This window comes from Ovis canadensis, chromosome 1 (genome assembly GCF_042477335.2).
Source record: "Ovis canadensis isolate MfBH-ARS-UI-01 breed Bighorn chromosome 1, ARS-UI_OviCan_v2, whole genome shotgun sequence".
In the NCBI taxonomy this organism is placed as follows: Eukaryota; Metazoa; Chordata; class Mammalia; order Artiodactyla; family Bovidae; genus Ovis; species Ovis canadensis.
Window position 1 is genome coordinate 30,231,384 of NC_091245.1, and position 16,899 is coordinate 30,248,282.

The 16,899-nt window shown below is 36.1% G+C and overlaps 1 protein-coding gene across 4 annotated transcripts in view; it reads right to left on the bottom strand.

Annotated features, from left to right (window-relative positions):
• The window catches only part of USP24 (ubiquitin specific peptidase 24), a 173,484-nt gene that overhangs the window by 83,651 nt on the left and 72,934 nt on the right, over positions 1-16,899 (bottom strand). For all 4 annotated transcript variants that reach the window (XM_069592612.1, XM_069592594.1, XM_069592616.1 and 1 more), the window contains 10 exons: positions 14,585-14,692; positions 11,505-11,654; positions 10,734-10,865; positions 6,469-6,580; positions 5,137-5,213; positions 4,053-4,193; positions 3,836-3,889; positions 2,671-2,786; positions 761-827; positions 528-638 (listed from right to left, as the gene is read on the bottom strand). In XM_069592612.1, coding sequence (XP_069448713.1) covers positions 528-638; positions 761-827; positions 2,671-2,786; positions 3,836-3,889; positions 4,053-4,193; positions 5,137-5,213; positions 6,469-6,580; positions 10,734-10,865; positions 11,505-11,654; positions 14,585-14,692 — 1,068 coding nt within the window. The remainder of the gene's footprint in view (positions 1-527; positions 639-760; positions 828-2,670; positions 2,787-3,835; positions 3,890-4,052; positions 4,194-5,136; positions 5,214-6,468; positions 6,581-10,733; positions 10,866-11,504; positions 11,655-14,584; positions 14,693-16,899) is intronic.

Genomic DNA, 16,899 nt, shown 5'->3' on the forward strand with positions numbered 1-16,899 from the left:
CTTCCCCGCTGCAGTAATTAAACATCCTATTCCATACGTCACTCCCCATCATGCATGTAATCAAATTTCAAATCCTTCCACTGCAGAGCCTTCCATTCTTCCCCTTCTCACTGTGCTCTAGTCACACCAGCCACTTTCCTTGCCACTGAATAAACCAAACAGACTCCCACCTTAGGACCTTTGTACCTGCTGCTCCCTTGGTATGGAGAGCTCCTCCCCAGAAATAACTTGCTCTGTCAATTCATTCAACTCTCCATTCAAATGTGACCACCTCAGAGACCTTCCCTGTCCATTCTAAACTATGTCATGTGGTATTCTTCTTATATCTTTATAACACTCATTATCACCTGATATCATGTACTTATGTATCTGCTTAGACCCTATCAACTTCCTTTCACTTCAGATCTTTATTCTAAATTTGTTTACTAAACAACTTTTAAAATAGTCATTCTTGCTGCTATCTTAATCAATGAGGTTCATATGAAAATAACAAGACAATATGGCTTCAGAACTTAATGGAAACCTACCTCTACAGTGAAGGTATCTTTGGTAGACTCATAAGTAACGTTAAGAGTTAAAAGATGTCCATGGAATGAGGCACCATGAGGTAGAATAGTTCGGGGAACAGAGTAAAAATCCTTGAAAAAGACACAGCAAGTCAAACAAACAGGACAGTGCCACAGTTAAATGTCACAAAAAAACACTCCTAACAGACTAATTATAGCATGATAAAGTTGTTTTACAAAGAAGAGAGGCTTACCTCTATAGTGATCACGTAACGTTCTGCCAGAAGCAGTAATCGTTCAATTATTACCAGTTTAGTGGATCTATGAATTAAAAAAATTTTTTTGAACATACTTGAATTGTTAACATGAGCTCAATTTCAGTCTCTTTAACCAAAACCACAATCACATTTAGCCCTCACTAAAATCTGCAAAACTAAACTTCCCTTTTACTCAAGGGGGAGATGGCTCAAGCGGGTCACAGCTGTCACACACAGATGGAGAAACAGTGGAGAAGCTGGCCCTGCCCCACATTTCCTTTCCTGTCCTTTTCTTTTTTTAAAACAGTTGTTCCACAAATAGAAGGCCTGCGCTTCTTCTGGGTCTGCAGACTTATTTGTTTATCAATTCACCAAGAATGAACAATCAGTGAGTTTGAATCTCATAATCTTACAACTAAAATATGCCATATAATTCTGTAAACACACAGAACTGACAAAGTTCTGAACTGTCTGAAATTTAGAAGACAAATGTAAACCATTTAGTTTGCCACAAATGAGAACTGCTGTTTAATTAGCTCAAGAATGAGGCAGAAGAAAAAGGACCCCCCACCCCGAAGTGTTCATCTGGTTTATGTGACTATCCTGTATAGTTAAAACATATAACAGAATATGGTATCCCAAGGATTTTCAAAATAGTTAAATCAACACACATCAAGAGATATAATCATCTGTGGAACAGAAAACACATAGCAAGGAAGTGCGGAGCTCTCAGACTCTAAAAATGAGACCTGAGGTCTCTTTAGGTCATAGTTGAGGAATCTTACATATCATTTGAAATAAGAGGACTCCAATATTCAGCAGCTTGTACAGTGACAGCTCCACACTTTATTAAACATGACATGTGTTAACACTGACGATCCAAGTGCCCTCAAACACCTGATATTCCAGAAAGTCTAAATAGTTCACATAGGTCTATTTCTAAATCTCAGGCATGTTGATTAGCAGTACTGGAAACTTCACTTTAAAAAGAGTTGGTTAGCACAGGGAATTATACTCAATATCTTATAATAAACTATAATGGAAAACAATACAGAAAAAAGTATACATATATAACTGAATCACTTTGCTATAAAGTGCTTTAAAGGCTTTAAAAAGAAAAGGAACATCCCCAACTGTAAATAAAGAGAAAGAAATACACACATAAAGTGATTCCAGAAGTAGAGACTCTATCAGCACCAACCACTGGAGGGCAGCAGAATGGGACACAGAGGGAGCTCTTTTGAGCACCTGAGCATCACTGATTTGGGGCTGCTCACCAGTAATGAAAGACTCATTAAAATCCCACAGAAGTAGTTTAGCTGCTTCAATTTAATTTTCTAAATATCCACCTATTCTCCTTACTATACCAAAGAAGTACAGAAGATGCTTAACTCAAGTTTCACTGACAACATCTGAAAACACTCAATACAGCAATGTGATTTAGAGATGTCAATTCCAACTTTTAACAATTATTTGAAAAATAAATTTAAGTACATAAATTTTAACTATGACTATCTTATAATGTACAATATTAATCATCATAAGCCACTTCATTTTGCTTACACTGTTGGTGTCATGATTTGTCTATTCAGAAAGTTATGTCTAAGTAAATATTTCAAATCTGAAAAAAATTATTCTTCATACAAAGAATATATCTTGGTTCAATCATAAAGAGTAGGCTACTCATATTACACAGCGTTAAAGTAAAATGAATCAAATGATAAAATATATGACAGGGAATACATAATTTTCAAGGATATGACTTATTTGAAAAATACATCAAATAAAATGAGGAAATGAACAATTAACTGAGAGATCGCCAAGGAAGAAAAAAGATCCCAATTTTATTTTTCAGCTGACCTGTCTTCGTGTGTTGGGTGCTTGCTGTGACTTCTGTAAGTGCTTACCTGTAAGGAGACTGGACTGATGTGGCTACAGTTGGCATGGCAGTCGCTGTCAGCATTTTCGTTGCTCTGGTCACAGCGTGTGTCAGAGTGGGGCCACCAAGTGCTGAACTGGCTGCCTATGTAACAAGAAATTATTCTACATCAGGGTTTCTCAGCGTCAGCTCTGCTGACATTTAGGGCTGGAAGGTGTTTCGTCATGGAAGACAGTCTTGGACTTTGTAGGACGTTTAGTGGCATTTCTGACCTGTACTCACCACCCACTGGCCACCAGGTACCCAGCAGGACCCAAATAGTGGCAACCAGGAAGTCTCTAGACACCGCCAAATGTCCCCTGGGAGGCCAATAGTCTCCAATTGAGGACGGCTGTTCTACACGTGTTACTTCTTACACAGCACCTTATTTAGGGTACCTGAATACTGTAAGTGTTTTTATGACCATGCATTTGGATGAAAGTCACAACCTGGGAACTCCTGTACAGATTCATCGCTAGCATATATTCATCACCAGAAAATTTAACTTTTTAACATTTGAGGGCAGTAGCATTTTATGCTTTTGGGACACTATTAGGTATTAAACTTCAACAAGCACAAATTAAGAATGAAAAGATGAATGCTTAATACTCTAACCATCATGCTAGAAATAAGGCACTGGAAATACACATGAGATAGTATTATGTCACAGGCTACTAATGGACAAAGACAGCCAGTGCCACCTACTACTGAGTGTGTTGCTGTGGCTTTTAACAGCATTTATGATATAAATGAAATGACACATGAGGAATGATGGGAAAAGAAGCAAGTGTGTATATAAAACTTCTGGACCAAGAAAGGAGAAAAAGAATCTATTAAAATGTACACTGTACAGAATACAGTTTTATACCCCAAAAGGAGGTGGGGAGTGAGGTGCGGCAGGGTAGGTGAAACAGGGAAGGCAGATGGTGGAGGGAGAAGGAATGATTTCCCATAAAGTTACATTTATTTCTATATTGTGGGCATCAAGGTAAATGCCTGTTCCCTATGCCAATACGATACTGCTGGCAAATTCTTCCAACGGGATCCAGCCAGAAATATCAGAACTATACATGATCTCAAAATACAAAATTATAAATGGAAGAAAACTCAAAGCATTTATTTCAAAAAAAGGTTAAATAAAATTTGCTACTCACTTCTAATCTTGTGTAGCAATCAGCAATGAATTTCTTATGTAATGATACAGAATCCTAAAAGTTAAGAGGTAAATGGAAATTAATGAGTCTACTATTTAGTTGTAATCATTATTAAGGATAAAACGTCAAAATAAAGAAGCTCAACTTTCAGGCACACCAACTTATCAATTAAAAATACATTACATTTTGTGTATGAGCACCTTTTCTCCTTACTTACCTTCTTTAACCTAGGATTTAGATTAATGTAACTGTAGTTTATAATTAACTGAATAGCCTCATTAGCAATTTCTTCATCAGGTGATTCCATGGCTATTTTCCAAATGAAATCCATTCCTATCAATTCCAGTTTTTCTACATACTGTTCAAAAGAAAAAAAAATATAGCACATCAAGGTCACAAAAATACAAGTATTTTCTGCTACACTGTAACTCCATACCTCTCACAGTTCACTATGAATTAAGGCTACAAAAACCAAGCTACACTTGAGAACATTAGTATATAAAACAACAGTTTTATATAATAATTTTTCAAAACAAAAAACAGCCAACAACAGAAACACTGGGCAACTTCTACGGAATCGGGACAGATAAGGAGATTTTTCTCCAGATGTTATCCTAAACTGAAGCTGCAGCTCTACTCAGATGGGGAGAGTCAAGCCAGAGGTGGTTACTAATCCTCAGGGCTCAATCTGGTCTTTTCAAAGCTCAGTTAGAAATGGCAAGATCGAGGGCTTACAAGATCTCGTAAAAATTCTAGGAAGTTAAGCCATGAATGAAACAGATCTGGAAAAAGAGTTATTTTTCGCCTTTTTAAAGCTACTCGACGTAAATATAAATGTAAGCTGTATACGTTCTCATTTTCCTGCTTTGTCTGTTCTTAAAAATTTTCCCCCAAATCCTTGCTGCTAAGACCCCAGAACTGAAGATTTTGGTATATTCTCAGGTACCTGTGAACTGTTGCATGAATCTGAGAGGTTAGAAGCTGGGCTAGAACTATCCCTACTCTGTGTTCACCCAGCCACAGGGGGCCACTGGCTCTCTCAGATCAGCAAAAACCAAAGAGGAATCTGAGTAGTCACCTATATGGGAAGCGAAATGCCCTCACACTCTGAGGAGCTCTCTGAATGATGCAGGAGACTGCAGTCAAGGGGGAGCCCATTCTTTTTAAAGAAGCCCATTCTTTTTAAAGAAGAGAGAAGACCTCATGTCTTCTCTCAATTAGAACGTTTTCTTTTTCTTTGCTGAATATCAAGTTCTACTAGATGACCCAAGTTATCTAGGTCTGAAAGCAACGCTGCTTACCAGCTGAGCTCCTTGTCTTTTCAATCGGTGGTCACACAGATTCACATTCTCAAAGAAAGTCTTAAATAAGGTAAACCCTGAAATTATACAATGTCAGATAAATTCATGTGCTCTTGGTACCACAGATAATCAATGAAAAGACAAAGTATATCAAGAGCTAAAACGATAAAACTTTCAGAACAAAACAGGCACAAATCCTCAAGACAGTCAATTAGGCAACCCTTAAAACTCAAAACTAAATGGGCAAATAACCCCATTTAAAGATGAGAAAGATTTTAACAGACATCTTTTCAAAGGGGATAAGTGACCAGAGAGCCCATGAATATCCTTAGTCATCAGGGGAATGCATATTAAAGGCCATGAGATTCCATCTCAAAACCACTAGGATGGCTAAAATAAAAATGACAGTTTATAATTATTAGAGAAGATATAGAGAAATCAAAACCTCATATACTGCTGTGGGATTATAAAATGGTATAGCCACTTTGCAAAAAAGATTGACAATTCCTCAAATGTTAATTATATCATATAGCAATTTCACCCCTAGGTAGATAAAAACTTGTACACGGACATTTACAGCAGCATTATTGACAATAACCAAAAGTGGTAATAACCCAGATGCCTATCCATTGATGAATGGATAAACACAATGTGTTATATCCATTCAATGAAGTGTTATCCAGTCATATGTAATGAAGCTCTGACACGTGCAAAAACCTCGGTGAACCTTAACCACATTATGTCTCAGCATGATCAAGAAGCCAAATACAAAAGGTGACATACTGCAAGATTCTACTGATATAGAATGTCCAGATCAGAGTAACCCACAAGGACAACAAGCAGATGCGCAACTGTGGAAAGGGGAGAACGCAGTGTGACTACTACCTAGTTTCCTTCCGCGGTGATGAAAATGTCCTGAGATGAAAAATGGTGAAGGCTGAACAACATTGTGAACATACAAAAAACACTTCGTGCACACTTTAAAAAAATAAATTTTATGGCATGTAAAATTCATATCAAGAAGAAAAATTTCAATTAAAATAAACAACTGAAAAGAGGATTTTTATACTTGGACCTTTTTTACCTTAAATGAATCCTTTTTATACTAATTTCATGAAAACAGTTTGACAGTTATTAGGCTGTGTAATTAAAAAATACCATTCATGTAAAAATAAGTTCATTTGTTTATATAAACATGTTTATATAGATGTATCTTTATATGCATAAGGCCAAGTCCAGAAGCATATACCAAACTGTGAAGCTGTTTCTCACAGTGGGCTGAAAAGAATAAAATTTAAAGAACTGAAAAACAATTTTAATGTTTTTCCTTACCATTCATAGTGATTTCATATGACTCCAATTTAAGAATTTTCTCCTTGAAGAGCTGCTGCTGAACATCACTCTCAAGATCATGTTGCCCTTTTGTAAACCATTCAAAACACATCTGTGAATCAAGACAAATATCACCCTGTAACTAAAACTCACTTCAGGCAAATACATAATCCAAATGAGGAAAGCAAAGACAAATGATTTTTAATTCTTCAGAAATTTATAATGCCTTCAGTTCATTCAGTTGCTCAGTCGTGTCCAACTCTTTGCAACCCCATGAATCACAGCACGCCAGGCCTCACTGTCCAAAACCAACTCTCGGAGTTCACTCAGACTCACATCCATCGAGTCCGTGATGCCATCCAGCCATCTCATCCTCTGTCGTCCCCTTCTCCTCCTGCCCCTAATCCCTCCCAGCATCAGTCTTTTCCAATGAGTCAACTCTTCACACGAGGTGGCCAAAGTACTGGAGTTTCAGCTTCAGCATCATTCCTTCCAAAGAAATCCCAGGGCTGATCTCCTTCAGAATGGACTGGTTGCATCTCCTTGCAGTCCAAAGGTCTCTCAAGATTCTTCTCCAACACCACAGTTCAAAAGCATCAATTCTTCAGCGCTCAGCTTTCTTCACAGTCCAACTCTCACATCCATACATGACCACAGGAAAAACCATAGCCTTGACTAGACGGACCTTTGTTGGCAAAGTAATATCTCTGCTTTTCAATATGCTATCTAGGTTGGTCATAACCTTTCTTCCAAGGAGTAAGCGTCTTTTAATTTCATGGCTGCAGTCACCATCTGCAGTGATTTTGGAGCTCCCCAAAATAAAGTCTGACACTGTTTCCACTGTTTCCCCATCTATTTCCCATGAAGTGATGGGACCAGATGCCATGATCTTTGTTTTCTGACTGTTGAGCTTTAAGCCAACTTTTTCACTCTCCACTTTCACTTTCATCAAGAGGCTTTTTAGTTCCTCTTCACTTTCTGCCATAAGGGTGGTGTCATCTGCATATCTGAGGTTATTGATATTTCTCCCGGCAATCTTGATTCCAGCTTGTGCTTCTTCCCGCCCAGCGTTTCTCATAATGTACTCTGCATAGAAGTTAAATAAGCAGGGTGATAATACACAGCCTTGACGTACTCCTTTTCCTATTTGGAACCAGTCTGTTGTTCCATGTCCAGTTCTAACTGTTGCTTCCTGACCTGCATACAGATTTCTCAAGAGGCAGGTCAGGTGGTCTGGAATTCCCATCTCTTTCAGAATCTTCCACAGTTTATTGTCATCCACACAGTCAAAGACTTTGGCATAGTCAATAAAGCAGATATAGATGTTTTTCTGGAACTCTCTTGCTTTTTCGATGACCCAGCAGATGTTGGCAATTTGATCTCTTGTTCCTCTGCCTTTTCTAAAACCAGCTTGAACATCTGGAAGTTCATGGTTCACGTATCGCTGAAGCCTGGCTTGGAGAATTTTGAGCATGACTTTACTAGCATGTGAGATGAGTGCAATTGTGTGGTAGTTTGAGCATTCTTTGGCATTGCCTTTCTTTGGGACTGGAATGAAAACAGACCTTTTCCAGTCCTGTTGCCACTGCTGAGTTTTCCAAATTTGCTGGCATGTTGAGTGCAGCACTTTCAGCATCATCTTTGAAATAGCTCAACTGGAATTCCATCACCTCCACTAGCTTTGTTCACAGTGATGCTTTCTAAGGCCCACTTTACCTCACGTTCCAAGATGTCTGGCTCTAGGTTAGTGATCACACCATCGTGATTACCTGGGTTGTTAAGTTCTTTTTTGTACAGTTCTTCTGTGTATTCTTGCCACCTCTTCTTAATATCTTCTGCTTCTGTTAGGTCCATACCATTTCTGTCCTTTATCGAGCCCATCTTTGCATGAAATGTTCCCTTGGTATCTTTAATTTTCTTGAAGAGATCTCTAGTCTTTCCCATTCTGTTGTTTTCCTCTGTTTCTTTGCACTGATCGCTGAGGAAGGCTTTCTTATCTCTTCTTGCTATTCTTTGGAACTCTGCATTCAGATGCTTCTATCTTTCCTTTTCTCCTTTGCTTTTCGCTTCTCTTCTTTTCACTGCTGCTGCTGCTGCTGCTGAGTCGCTTCAGTCGCGTCCGACTCTGTTCGATCCCATAGACGGCAGCCCACCAGGCTCCCCCATCCCTGGGATTCTCCAGGCAAGAACACTGGAGTGGGTTGCCATTTCCTTCTCCGATGCAGGAAAGTGAAAAGTGAAAGTGAAGTCGCTCAGTCGTGTCCTACTCTTCGCGATCCCAAGGACTGCAGCCCACCAGGCTCCTCCACCCATGGGATTTTCCAGGCAAGAGGACTGGAGTGGGGTGCCATCTCCTTCTCCCTTCTTTTCACAGCTATCTGTAAGGCCTCCCCAGACAGCCATTTTGCTTTTTTGCATTTTCCATGGGGATGGTCTTGATCCCTGTCTCCTGTACTATGTCACAAATCTCAGTCCATAGTTCATCAGGCACTCTATCTATCAGATCTAGTCCCTTAAATCTATTTCTCACTTCCACTGTATAATCATAAGCGATTTGATTTAGGTCATACTTGAATGGTCTAGTGGTTTTCCCTACTTTCTTCAATTTAAGTCTGAATTTGGCAATAAGGTGTTCATGATCTGAGCCACAGTCGGCACCTGGTCTTGTTTCTGTTGACTGTATAGAGCTTCTCCATCTTTGGCTGCAAAGAATATAATCGACCTTATTTTGGTGTCGACCATCTGGTGATGTTCATGTGTAGAGTCTTTTCTTGTGTTGTTGGAAGAGGGTGTTTGCTATGACCAGTGTGTTCTCTTTGCAAAACTCTATTAGTCTTTGCCCTGCTTCATTCCGCATTCCAAGGCCAAATTTGCCTATAACCCCATATGTTTCTTGACTTCCTACTTTCGCATTCCAGTCCCTTATAATGAAAAGGACATCTTTTTTGGGTGTTAGTTCTAGAAGGTCTTGTAGGTCTTCATAGAACAGTTTAGCTTCACCTTCTTCAGCATTACTGGTTGGGGCATAGACTTGGATTACTGTGATATTGAATGGTTTGCCTTGGAAATGAACAGAGATCATTCAGTCATTTTTGAGATTGCATCCAAGTACTGCATTTCGGACTCTTTTGTTGACCATGATGGCTACTCCATTTCTTCTGAGGGATTCCTGCCCGCAGTAGTAGATATAATGGTCATCTGAGTTAAATTCACCCATTCCAGTCCATTTTAGTTCACTGATGCCTAGAATATCGATGTTCACTCTTGCCATCTCCTGTTTGACCACTTCCAATTTGCCTTGATTCATGGACCTGACATTCCAGGTTCCTATGAAATATTCCTCTTTACAGCGTCGGACCTTGCTTCTATCACCAGTCACACCCACAACTGGGTATTGTTTTTGCTTTGGCTCCATCCCTTCATTCTTTCTGGAGTTATTTCTCTACTGATCTCCAGTAGCATATTGGGCACCTAGTGACCTGGGGAGTTCCTCTTTCAGTATCCTATCATTTTGCCTTTTCATACTGTATAATGCCTTAGGACCACTCAAAACTAAAATGATTAGAACTCTGGAACTAAATGAAGCAGTTAGTTACAGCAATCTTTCTTCTAGATAATGAAAATACATACTCATACTCTCCACTGAATCATTACATTTCAGTTTTTCACGACATTTACTAATAAGCTTCATGCTGTGTTAGGCTCTGTCACATACTTGATCCTTTCAATAACTCTATGATGTAGTTAACGTTATTCTGCAAAATGAGAGGAGGAAATAGCAATTCACTTTAGGAAACATTGAAGCAGGGCAGTGCTCCTGGTTTAATCCACCCTCAGCTGTGCAACCGTAGTTCTAAAGATTTGTCTAGGCAGCAATTCTTTCTTTAGGGTTTCTGGGATACAACATCATTACAGGAACTCAAAGTTTCTGCTGGTTAACTTAAAATTAGTTTCATGGGAGGAAAAAAAAAAACAAACTAAAGAATACACTAAGTTCGCTATACTCAGCTGAATTTGGTTTTATGCAGAATGGTTACCAAAATTACCAAAGATCTCATATGCTTGTGTATATCACACATATATAAAATATCTTTTCAACACTCTCAGCTCCTAGCTTATTATAAATGTATGCTTAGTAAACTGAAAAGTGTTTAGAATTGAAGATATGAGACATGCACAAAAATGTGAGATACACACAATAAAGCAAAATACTATTTATTAAGTCACACTTTTGTCTCACTTCATCCATAACGCCGTCTTCTTACCTCTCTATCTAATTCACAAACATCCGGGCCAGTCACAAGACACTCCCAGATTTCCTTGGCACGATTCCAACCCAAATACAGAGTAGCTTCTTGCAAGAAAAATGCCAGGAATTTAAGATGGGCCTCTAAGTACTGGAAAAAGAAATAATGTTAATTAGTCAACTTCAGGCATTTATACGTAAAAGCAAAAAAAAAAAACCAAAAACAACTGAAATTAAAAAGTAGTTTTACCTTTAAGTAAAAAGTAGTTTACCTAATGCTTTCTCTTGTAATTTAGGGTAAAGTAAATGTGAGAAATCCGTTTATGAGGTGACAATACAATGTAGCAGAAACTACGTGTCTATTACAAATTCAGGTGACTTTAGATGCCAAGCAATCTCAGAGTAAAACACCAGAACACAACTGATGAGTGAAGATACTTTTCTATTTTTTGGAAAACAATATTACTGACACCCTTGAGAAACAAAAAGCCATTGAGCCACAGAACTGACAATTATATTTTTGATCAAAGACAAAAGATATTTATTTTTAATACCATATGATATGCAGTTATGTTAGGTGATTTACTGAAAGATATATCCACAAATGTCAATTTTCTAACCTTTTACTTCAAGGTGGTTTTATTAAAGATTAAAAACTGTTCCATCATGACAAAGACACCTCATGCTTCCTCTTTAGAGTTCCTTCCAATAAATATTACTTTTATAGTTCAAATGCAAAAAGGTCAAATGGATGCTGTAAGTCATGAAACAACAGCACAATGCCAGGTACCTCCCGGTAGGTATATCGGCCATCCACTAGTGTTGAACCAGTTAAGCCTCCAGGTCCAGCCACAGCTGCTGCAAGCCGATGACAAGCTATCAAGCTTCCTGTTACCAGTTTTACTATTTCAAAATTTTTCTTCAAGTCTTGAATAATGCTCTTGGTGAAAACAAACAAAAAAAAGGTATGAGAATGTGCAGCTACTTTGTCAATTTAATATAAGCTTCTATTTGAGCATACAGTTGAAGAACAGCAAAAATAAAAAATTTTCACTCACATTTACTACATAAAAGTAAATGAAAACAATCTGATATGTACATTTACTTGGGAATTACTACAGAATAAACAAACTTCCCTGGTAAATTTCTGGTTCTAAAGGAATTTTTTGTTTTATTTATTTACTTATTTATTTATTTATTTTTTTTATGGAAGGTTTGAGTTTAATAACAAATATAGTCTTGCAAAAAAAGCCAAAAAAGTCTGATTGTTCCTCAAGAGTTTTCCTTCCCACCCCCTAAAACATTGAAAGCACAGAGACTAATACTATAGACACAAGTTGTACACAACCCTCAAAATTAATATGTAATTTTCCCTTCTCCATTCCCCATCAGATATTTCCAGGAAAAAAAGAAAAGATGTATTGCTCCAGTGCATATTTCTATGTATGTATTCAATATATGTATAACCATAAACTTTACAATGATAAATTTTATGAACATTTGTAATTCACATAAGTTCTGTCCTGTTATCCTGCCTCATAGAAATTTGCTACTTTCATTTAATATAATGTTTTGAAAACACATCTTTGTTGATACATGTGTGTACTAAGTCACTTCAGTTGTGTCCAACTCTTTGTGACCCTGTGGACTGTAGCCCACCAGGCTCCTCTGTCCATGGGATTCTCTGGGCAAGAATATCAGAGTCTGTTGCCATTTCCTTCTCCAGTTGATACATGTAGATCAAGGAAATTTTCTCTATGTGTTCCACAAAATCTCACTATATGATTATGAAGAACTCTTCCTTTAATCATTGATTTCTCTGTTTTTTTTTCATTAATTACATATCATAACTTTATATTGATTAATTTCATACTCATTATAATCATTCATCTTTTGTTCATGGAATATTTAGAATGTCTTGTTTAATAAAACAATATAATTAGTAAAACATCACTGATTTAATATACTTTTTTTTTTATTTTGAAGATATATATCCATCCATCAAGGTAAAAATATTTTCTTTGTTTTAATTGCTTTCATGTTTATATGATTTTGAATGGTTTTATATCTACTGTGTTCTTTTTATATATTTAGGTTATCTAGCTTTTGTAGAATTTATTAGTCATTTTTTTATTATTTTAAGGTTCTTCTCGTTACAGCAAAATTCATATATATTTTTTCCTCTGAGTCTTCATTTCAGTCCACTATTTAGTTCTATAATTTTGTATAAAACTACTAGATTTTGACTGGTATATTTTATAATATGTCTTCATTTTTTAGAATTGCAAATTGCTTTCTACTCTTTGGGTTTCTCATAACAGACTTAGATCCGTAGGCCATTTGTTATAATGATATTGTGTTTTGCTTTGTTTTCCTTCAAATGAAAATCTACTAGGTCTTTCAGCCATACTTTCAATTTTTTTTAAATTATGGTTTGTGGAAATTTTGTTAGGTCCATTCTTAAATATTTTTTTTAATTTTGTTGCTATTTAAATTGTGTCTACACAGTATTAACTTTATTTTGAAATGCTCTCATTGTTTTTCTTGTATTATCACTACTACTTCTTCCTCCCTCCTTCACTTCCTTCTTATCCTTGCTCTCTCGCTATCCTTGTCTTTCGTCATATTTTGCCTCTGAGATTCAATCATATACTGACGGTGGGCAGATTGTCTTAGTGGCAATATTCTCATTATCAGGATCTCTATTTTTCCCTTCCTACTACAAGTCTTTAGATTCCATACCATGAGAATTTACTGTGTTAAGGGTCCATATGATTATATTGGATTCATTTTGATAATCCACGATTTTCTCTCTATGATAACCATCATTGGTGAAAGGGAGCTGTCTGCAACTCAATATAGATGAAAATGAATAGAGATTAACTACAAATGTAACCTTGCTAGAGAAATTATAACAATTTGAGACACGTCTCTTAAAGATACTAAATAACTATATAATATAGTTTATGAAACAATGTAGTTTCTCATCTCTTTCAGCAAAATCAAAGCCAACTCCCTTTCTATTTCTTTCTCTTTCTTCCTTCCTCCATCCTCCCTAATCCTTTCTTCTTCTTTCCTTCCTTCTCTTTCTTTCTTTTCAGTGTCGCATATGTTAATTAATTTATGTCTCAATTTATTCATGTGTAAAATTGGGACACCAATGATACTTCTCATGATTATAAGGATTAGAAATAAAATGTTTTCAACTGTCTGTCATGGTATTAAGAATGTGTTGTAATATAATTTTTTCACATCCTTATCAATTTCTTACAAGACATTCAAGTCTAAACTTCTGTACCTTATACTGTGAGACAAGAGCTGTGATTTCCTCTCATAATGTGTGCAGTGGGCAGAATTCCTCTCAGAACTATCAATGCCTGATTTGCTAGAAGCTGTAAATATGTTACCTTACATGGCAAAAGAAAATATTTATTTATTTTTTTTAAATAAGTCTTTTAAAAGCACTATCTCACTTCTTGCATACTTTTCCAGATTTTTCTTCCGAAGTCTTTTACATTGAGGAGCCTCTAGTTCCTTAAGTGAACTGATGTTTTTTCACAATATAAAACAAGTCTTGCGAATCTTTTCAAATTCCTACAATACTATTCTAACTTTTAAAACTTGGCTTACTTCAGTAAATTAAGGAAATAAAATATAAATGAGTTAGGGATATATCAAAAGAAAAGCTCCACAGACGTGAAAGTAGAATGATGCTTAAATTCAAGATTATTAAATAATATAAATGAATTATATTAATAACCATAAAACTGTAAAACAGTCACTATAAAACTTAGCAATCTTTTGATGTTTAGTCATTACAAAAGGTTATGCAAGTAACTGCATAATAATCAAATATAGCAATCCTCTTACCTTGTCTTGCTTCTGATAGGTTTGTTTTATGAACGAGCGGGTGATTTCATGTAGCTGACGCAAAGCTGGTACCACCCATACAAACTGGGGATTGTTAATCTGAGACGACTAGAGTTAAAAAGAAGTTACATTAATTTAGAAATAAATGGCAGATTAAATTTATTAGCTATAAAAAAGTTCCAAGTGAATTAGGTTTTACTGTTACACATTCTATTATTTTTCTCTTCACATTGCTCATTTATAGTTTATCTCCATGCACTCATAATTCAGTCTCCAACTTCTTATTCTGCATGCAATCCTAAAGCCAAGAACTGCAAACAGGAGTGGATATGAAGTGACAGTAAATGTACAGGGGTACATCAGCAAAAAACAGACAAGGAATTAGCAACTTCAGAGGATAGATTATAAGTAGCACAGGCTGCTAGGATATGTTGACATAATAAAATAAATCAATGGCACAAGCTTAACTTGGATAATACAGACGTGGCTGATAAGTAAAATGGTATAAAAATATGATTTTCTACAATGATATGATCAAGATACCAATGATATGATCAAGATACTAACAGTGGTCTAAGTATTAAAGAAAATATCCATGATCTGCTTGTATTTCCTAGTTAAAACAATTTTAGAAGAGAGAATTCTGGTTTTACTAATTATTACAGCCACTTTATAGTTTATATTTTTCAAAACACTTTAAAATATGTTATTTCTGAAACTGGTGCATGACAATCCAGATCTTCACATACATATCTGAAAAGTCTGATGTTCATGCACTACTCTTTAAAAAAAGAACTGCTTTTTAATAAATGACATCTTTCAAACTATGAGATTTCATTAAGAATGTCATATTAACACTATTAATCAACTGATCAAGTAACTCTCTAAAAACTGAATAATAGTTAGCATTTACTTTAAAAACTTTATTTTTTTAAAAAAGCCTTCTTGCTTCTTCAAGTCTTTCTGTAAGATAAAGATGCCTATAGGGGAGAAAAATACTTTTGATGTCATTTGCAGAAAACGGTTGTACTACCAAATACGTAAATGTGAGACAGCTATTGCCAAAATAATATTGGCTTTCCTAGAGATTAGCCAATCAATCAGCAAATACCATATTTCCTGGATTCTAAGATACAAATTTTATAAAATTTAACATTTCTGATAGTGATACTTCTTAACAATTATATAAAAGAAACTTTCTGGCCATTAGGCATAGGAGTAAGTTTAGATACTGCTATCCTTATGTGGGATGTGCACATCTGACTGTTAAAAATGTATCTGTTCATCTACCCATCATTTCTGTTCTTACATGGCATAGTTAGCACCAAACAAGGATGGGTTTTTAATTTAAATGTAGATCACTGATTTGTTTCTTGAATACTATCAAAGGATAATACTATGACGTGGTATTGACTAGCCTATCATGTCTATCAATTCAATTAAAAGCAAATAAAACTGCCAGTCGTCTTAAGACTAAAGCATTTTCCAAAGCCAGGTGAATTTGGTGTGACAGACTTATACTCTGTGAAGGGTTACATCCTTTGGCATTAAACGTCTCTCTGCCCAAAGTTACAGCTTAATTCAAGAGGAACTATTTAACTTGTAGTATACACAACTTAATGAAGGAAAAAAGCAGCTTGAGTTTTACAAAAAAGACAAGGACACAAAACTCCATATTTCTCAACATGCCTCAAAATTCTATACTCTTAAAGATCTCAAAGAAGTCCAACGCACTACACTGCATAATGGAAAGCAGCATGCCACAGTGAGGCTGTACATACGGGATTAACCCTGTGATGCATGGTGCAATCACTGGCATCTTAGAATCAGAGAAATAAGGCATACATTAAAGGGCAACTACTTGCAAGACTAGCTAGGGTAGCTCTGCTAAGACATAAAAGTTGCAAAATGACAGAAACTAAAATTCTGAGGCTTAAGTCCAAACTGATACCTTCTGAAAGGATTACAAACATTGGGATATAAATATAAACCTTTTAGTAAATAATCAGGTATATTAGAAAGTATCATTATGAGTCAATTATGGTTAGATTATTTTTTTGACACTGAAAATTAGCCTTTGGAATCTGAAAGGTATTTCTGACATAGCCTTTCTAGAGTTCAGCAAACAAGACAGATGTTATTTATTCCATCATATCTATGCTATGACATTATGCTGCTAAGCTATAAGAAAATTTTTAAATTACTCTTTTCCATTTACAAAAGGGGCAAGAGAATATGGTGAACAATTAAAACAAAGATATTTGATAATGTCTGATAACAAAGCTGAGGTTTCATAAGTAGCAGTTAATGGTATA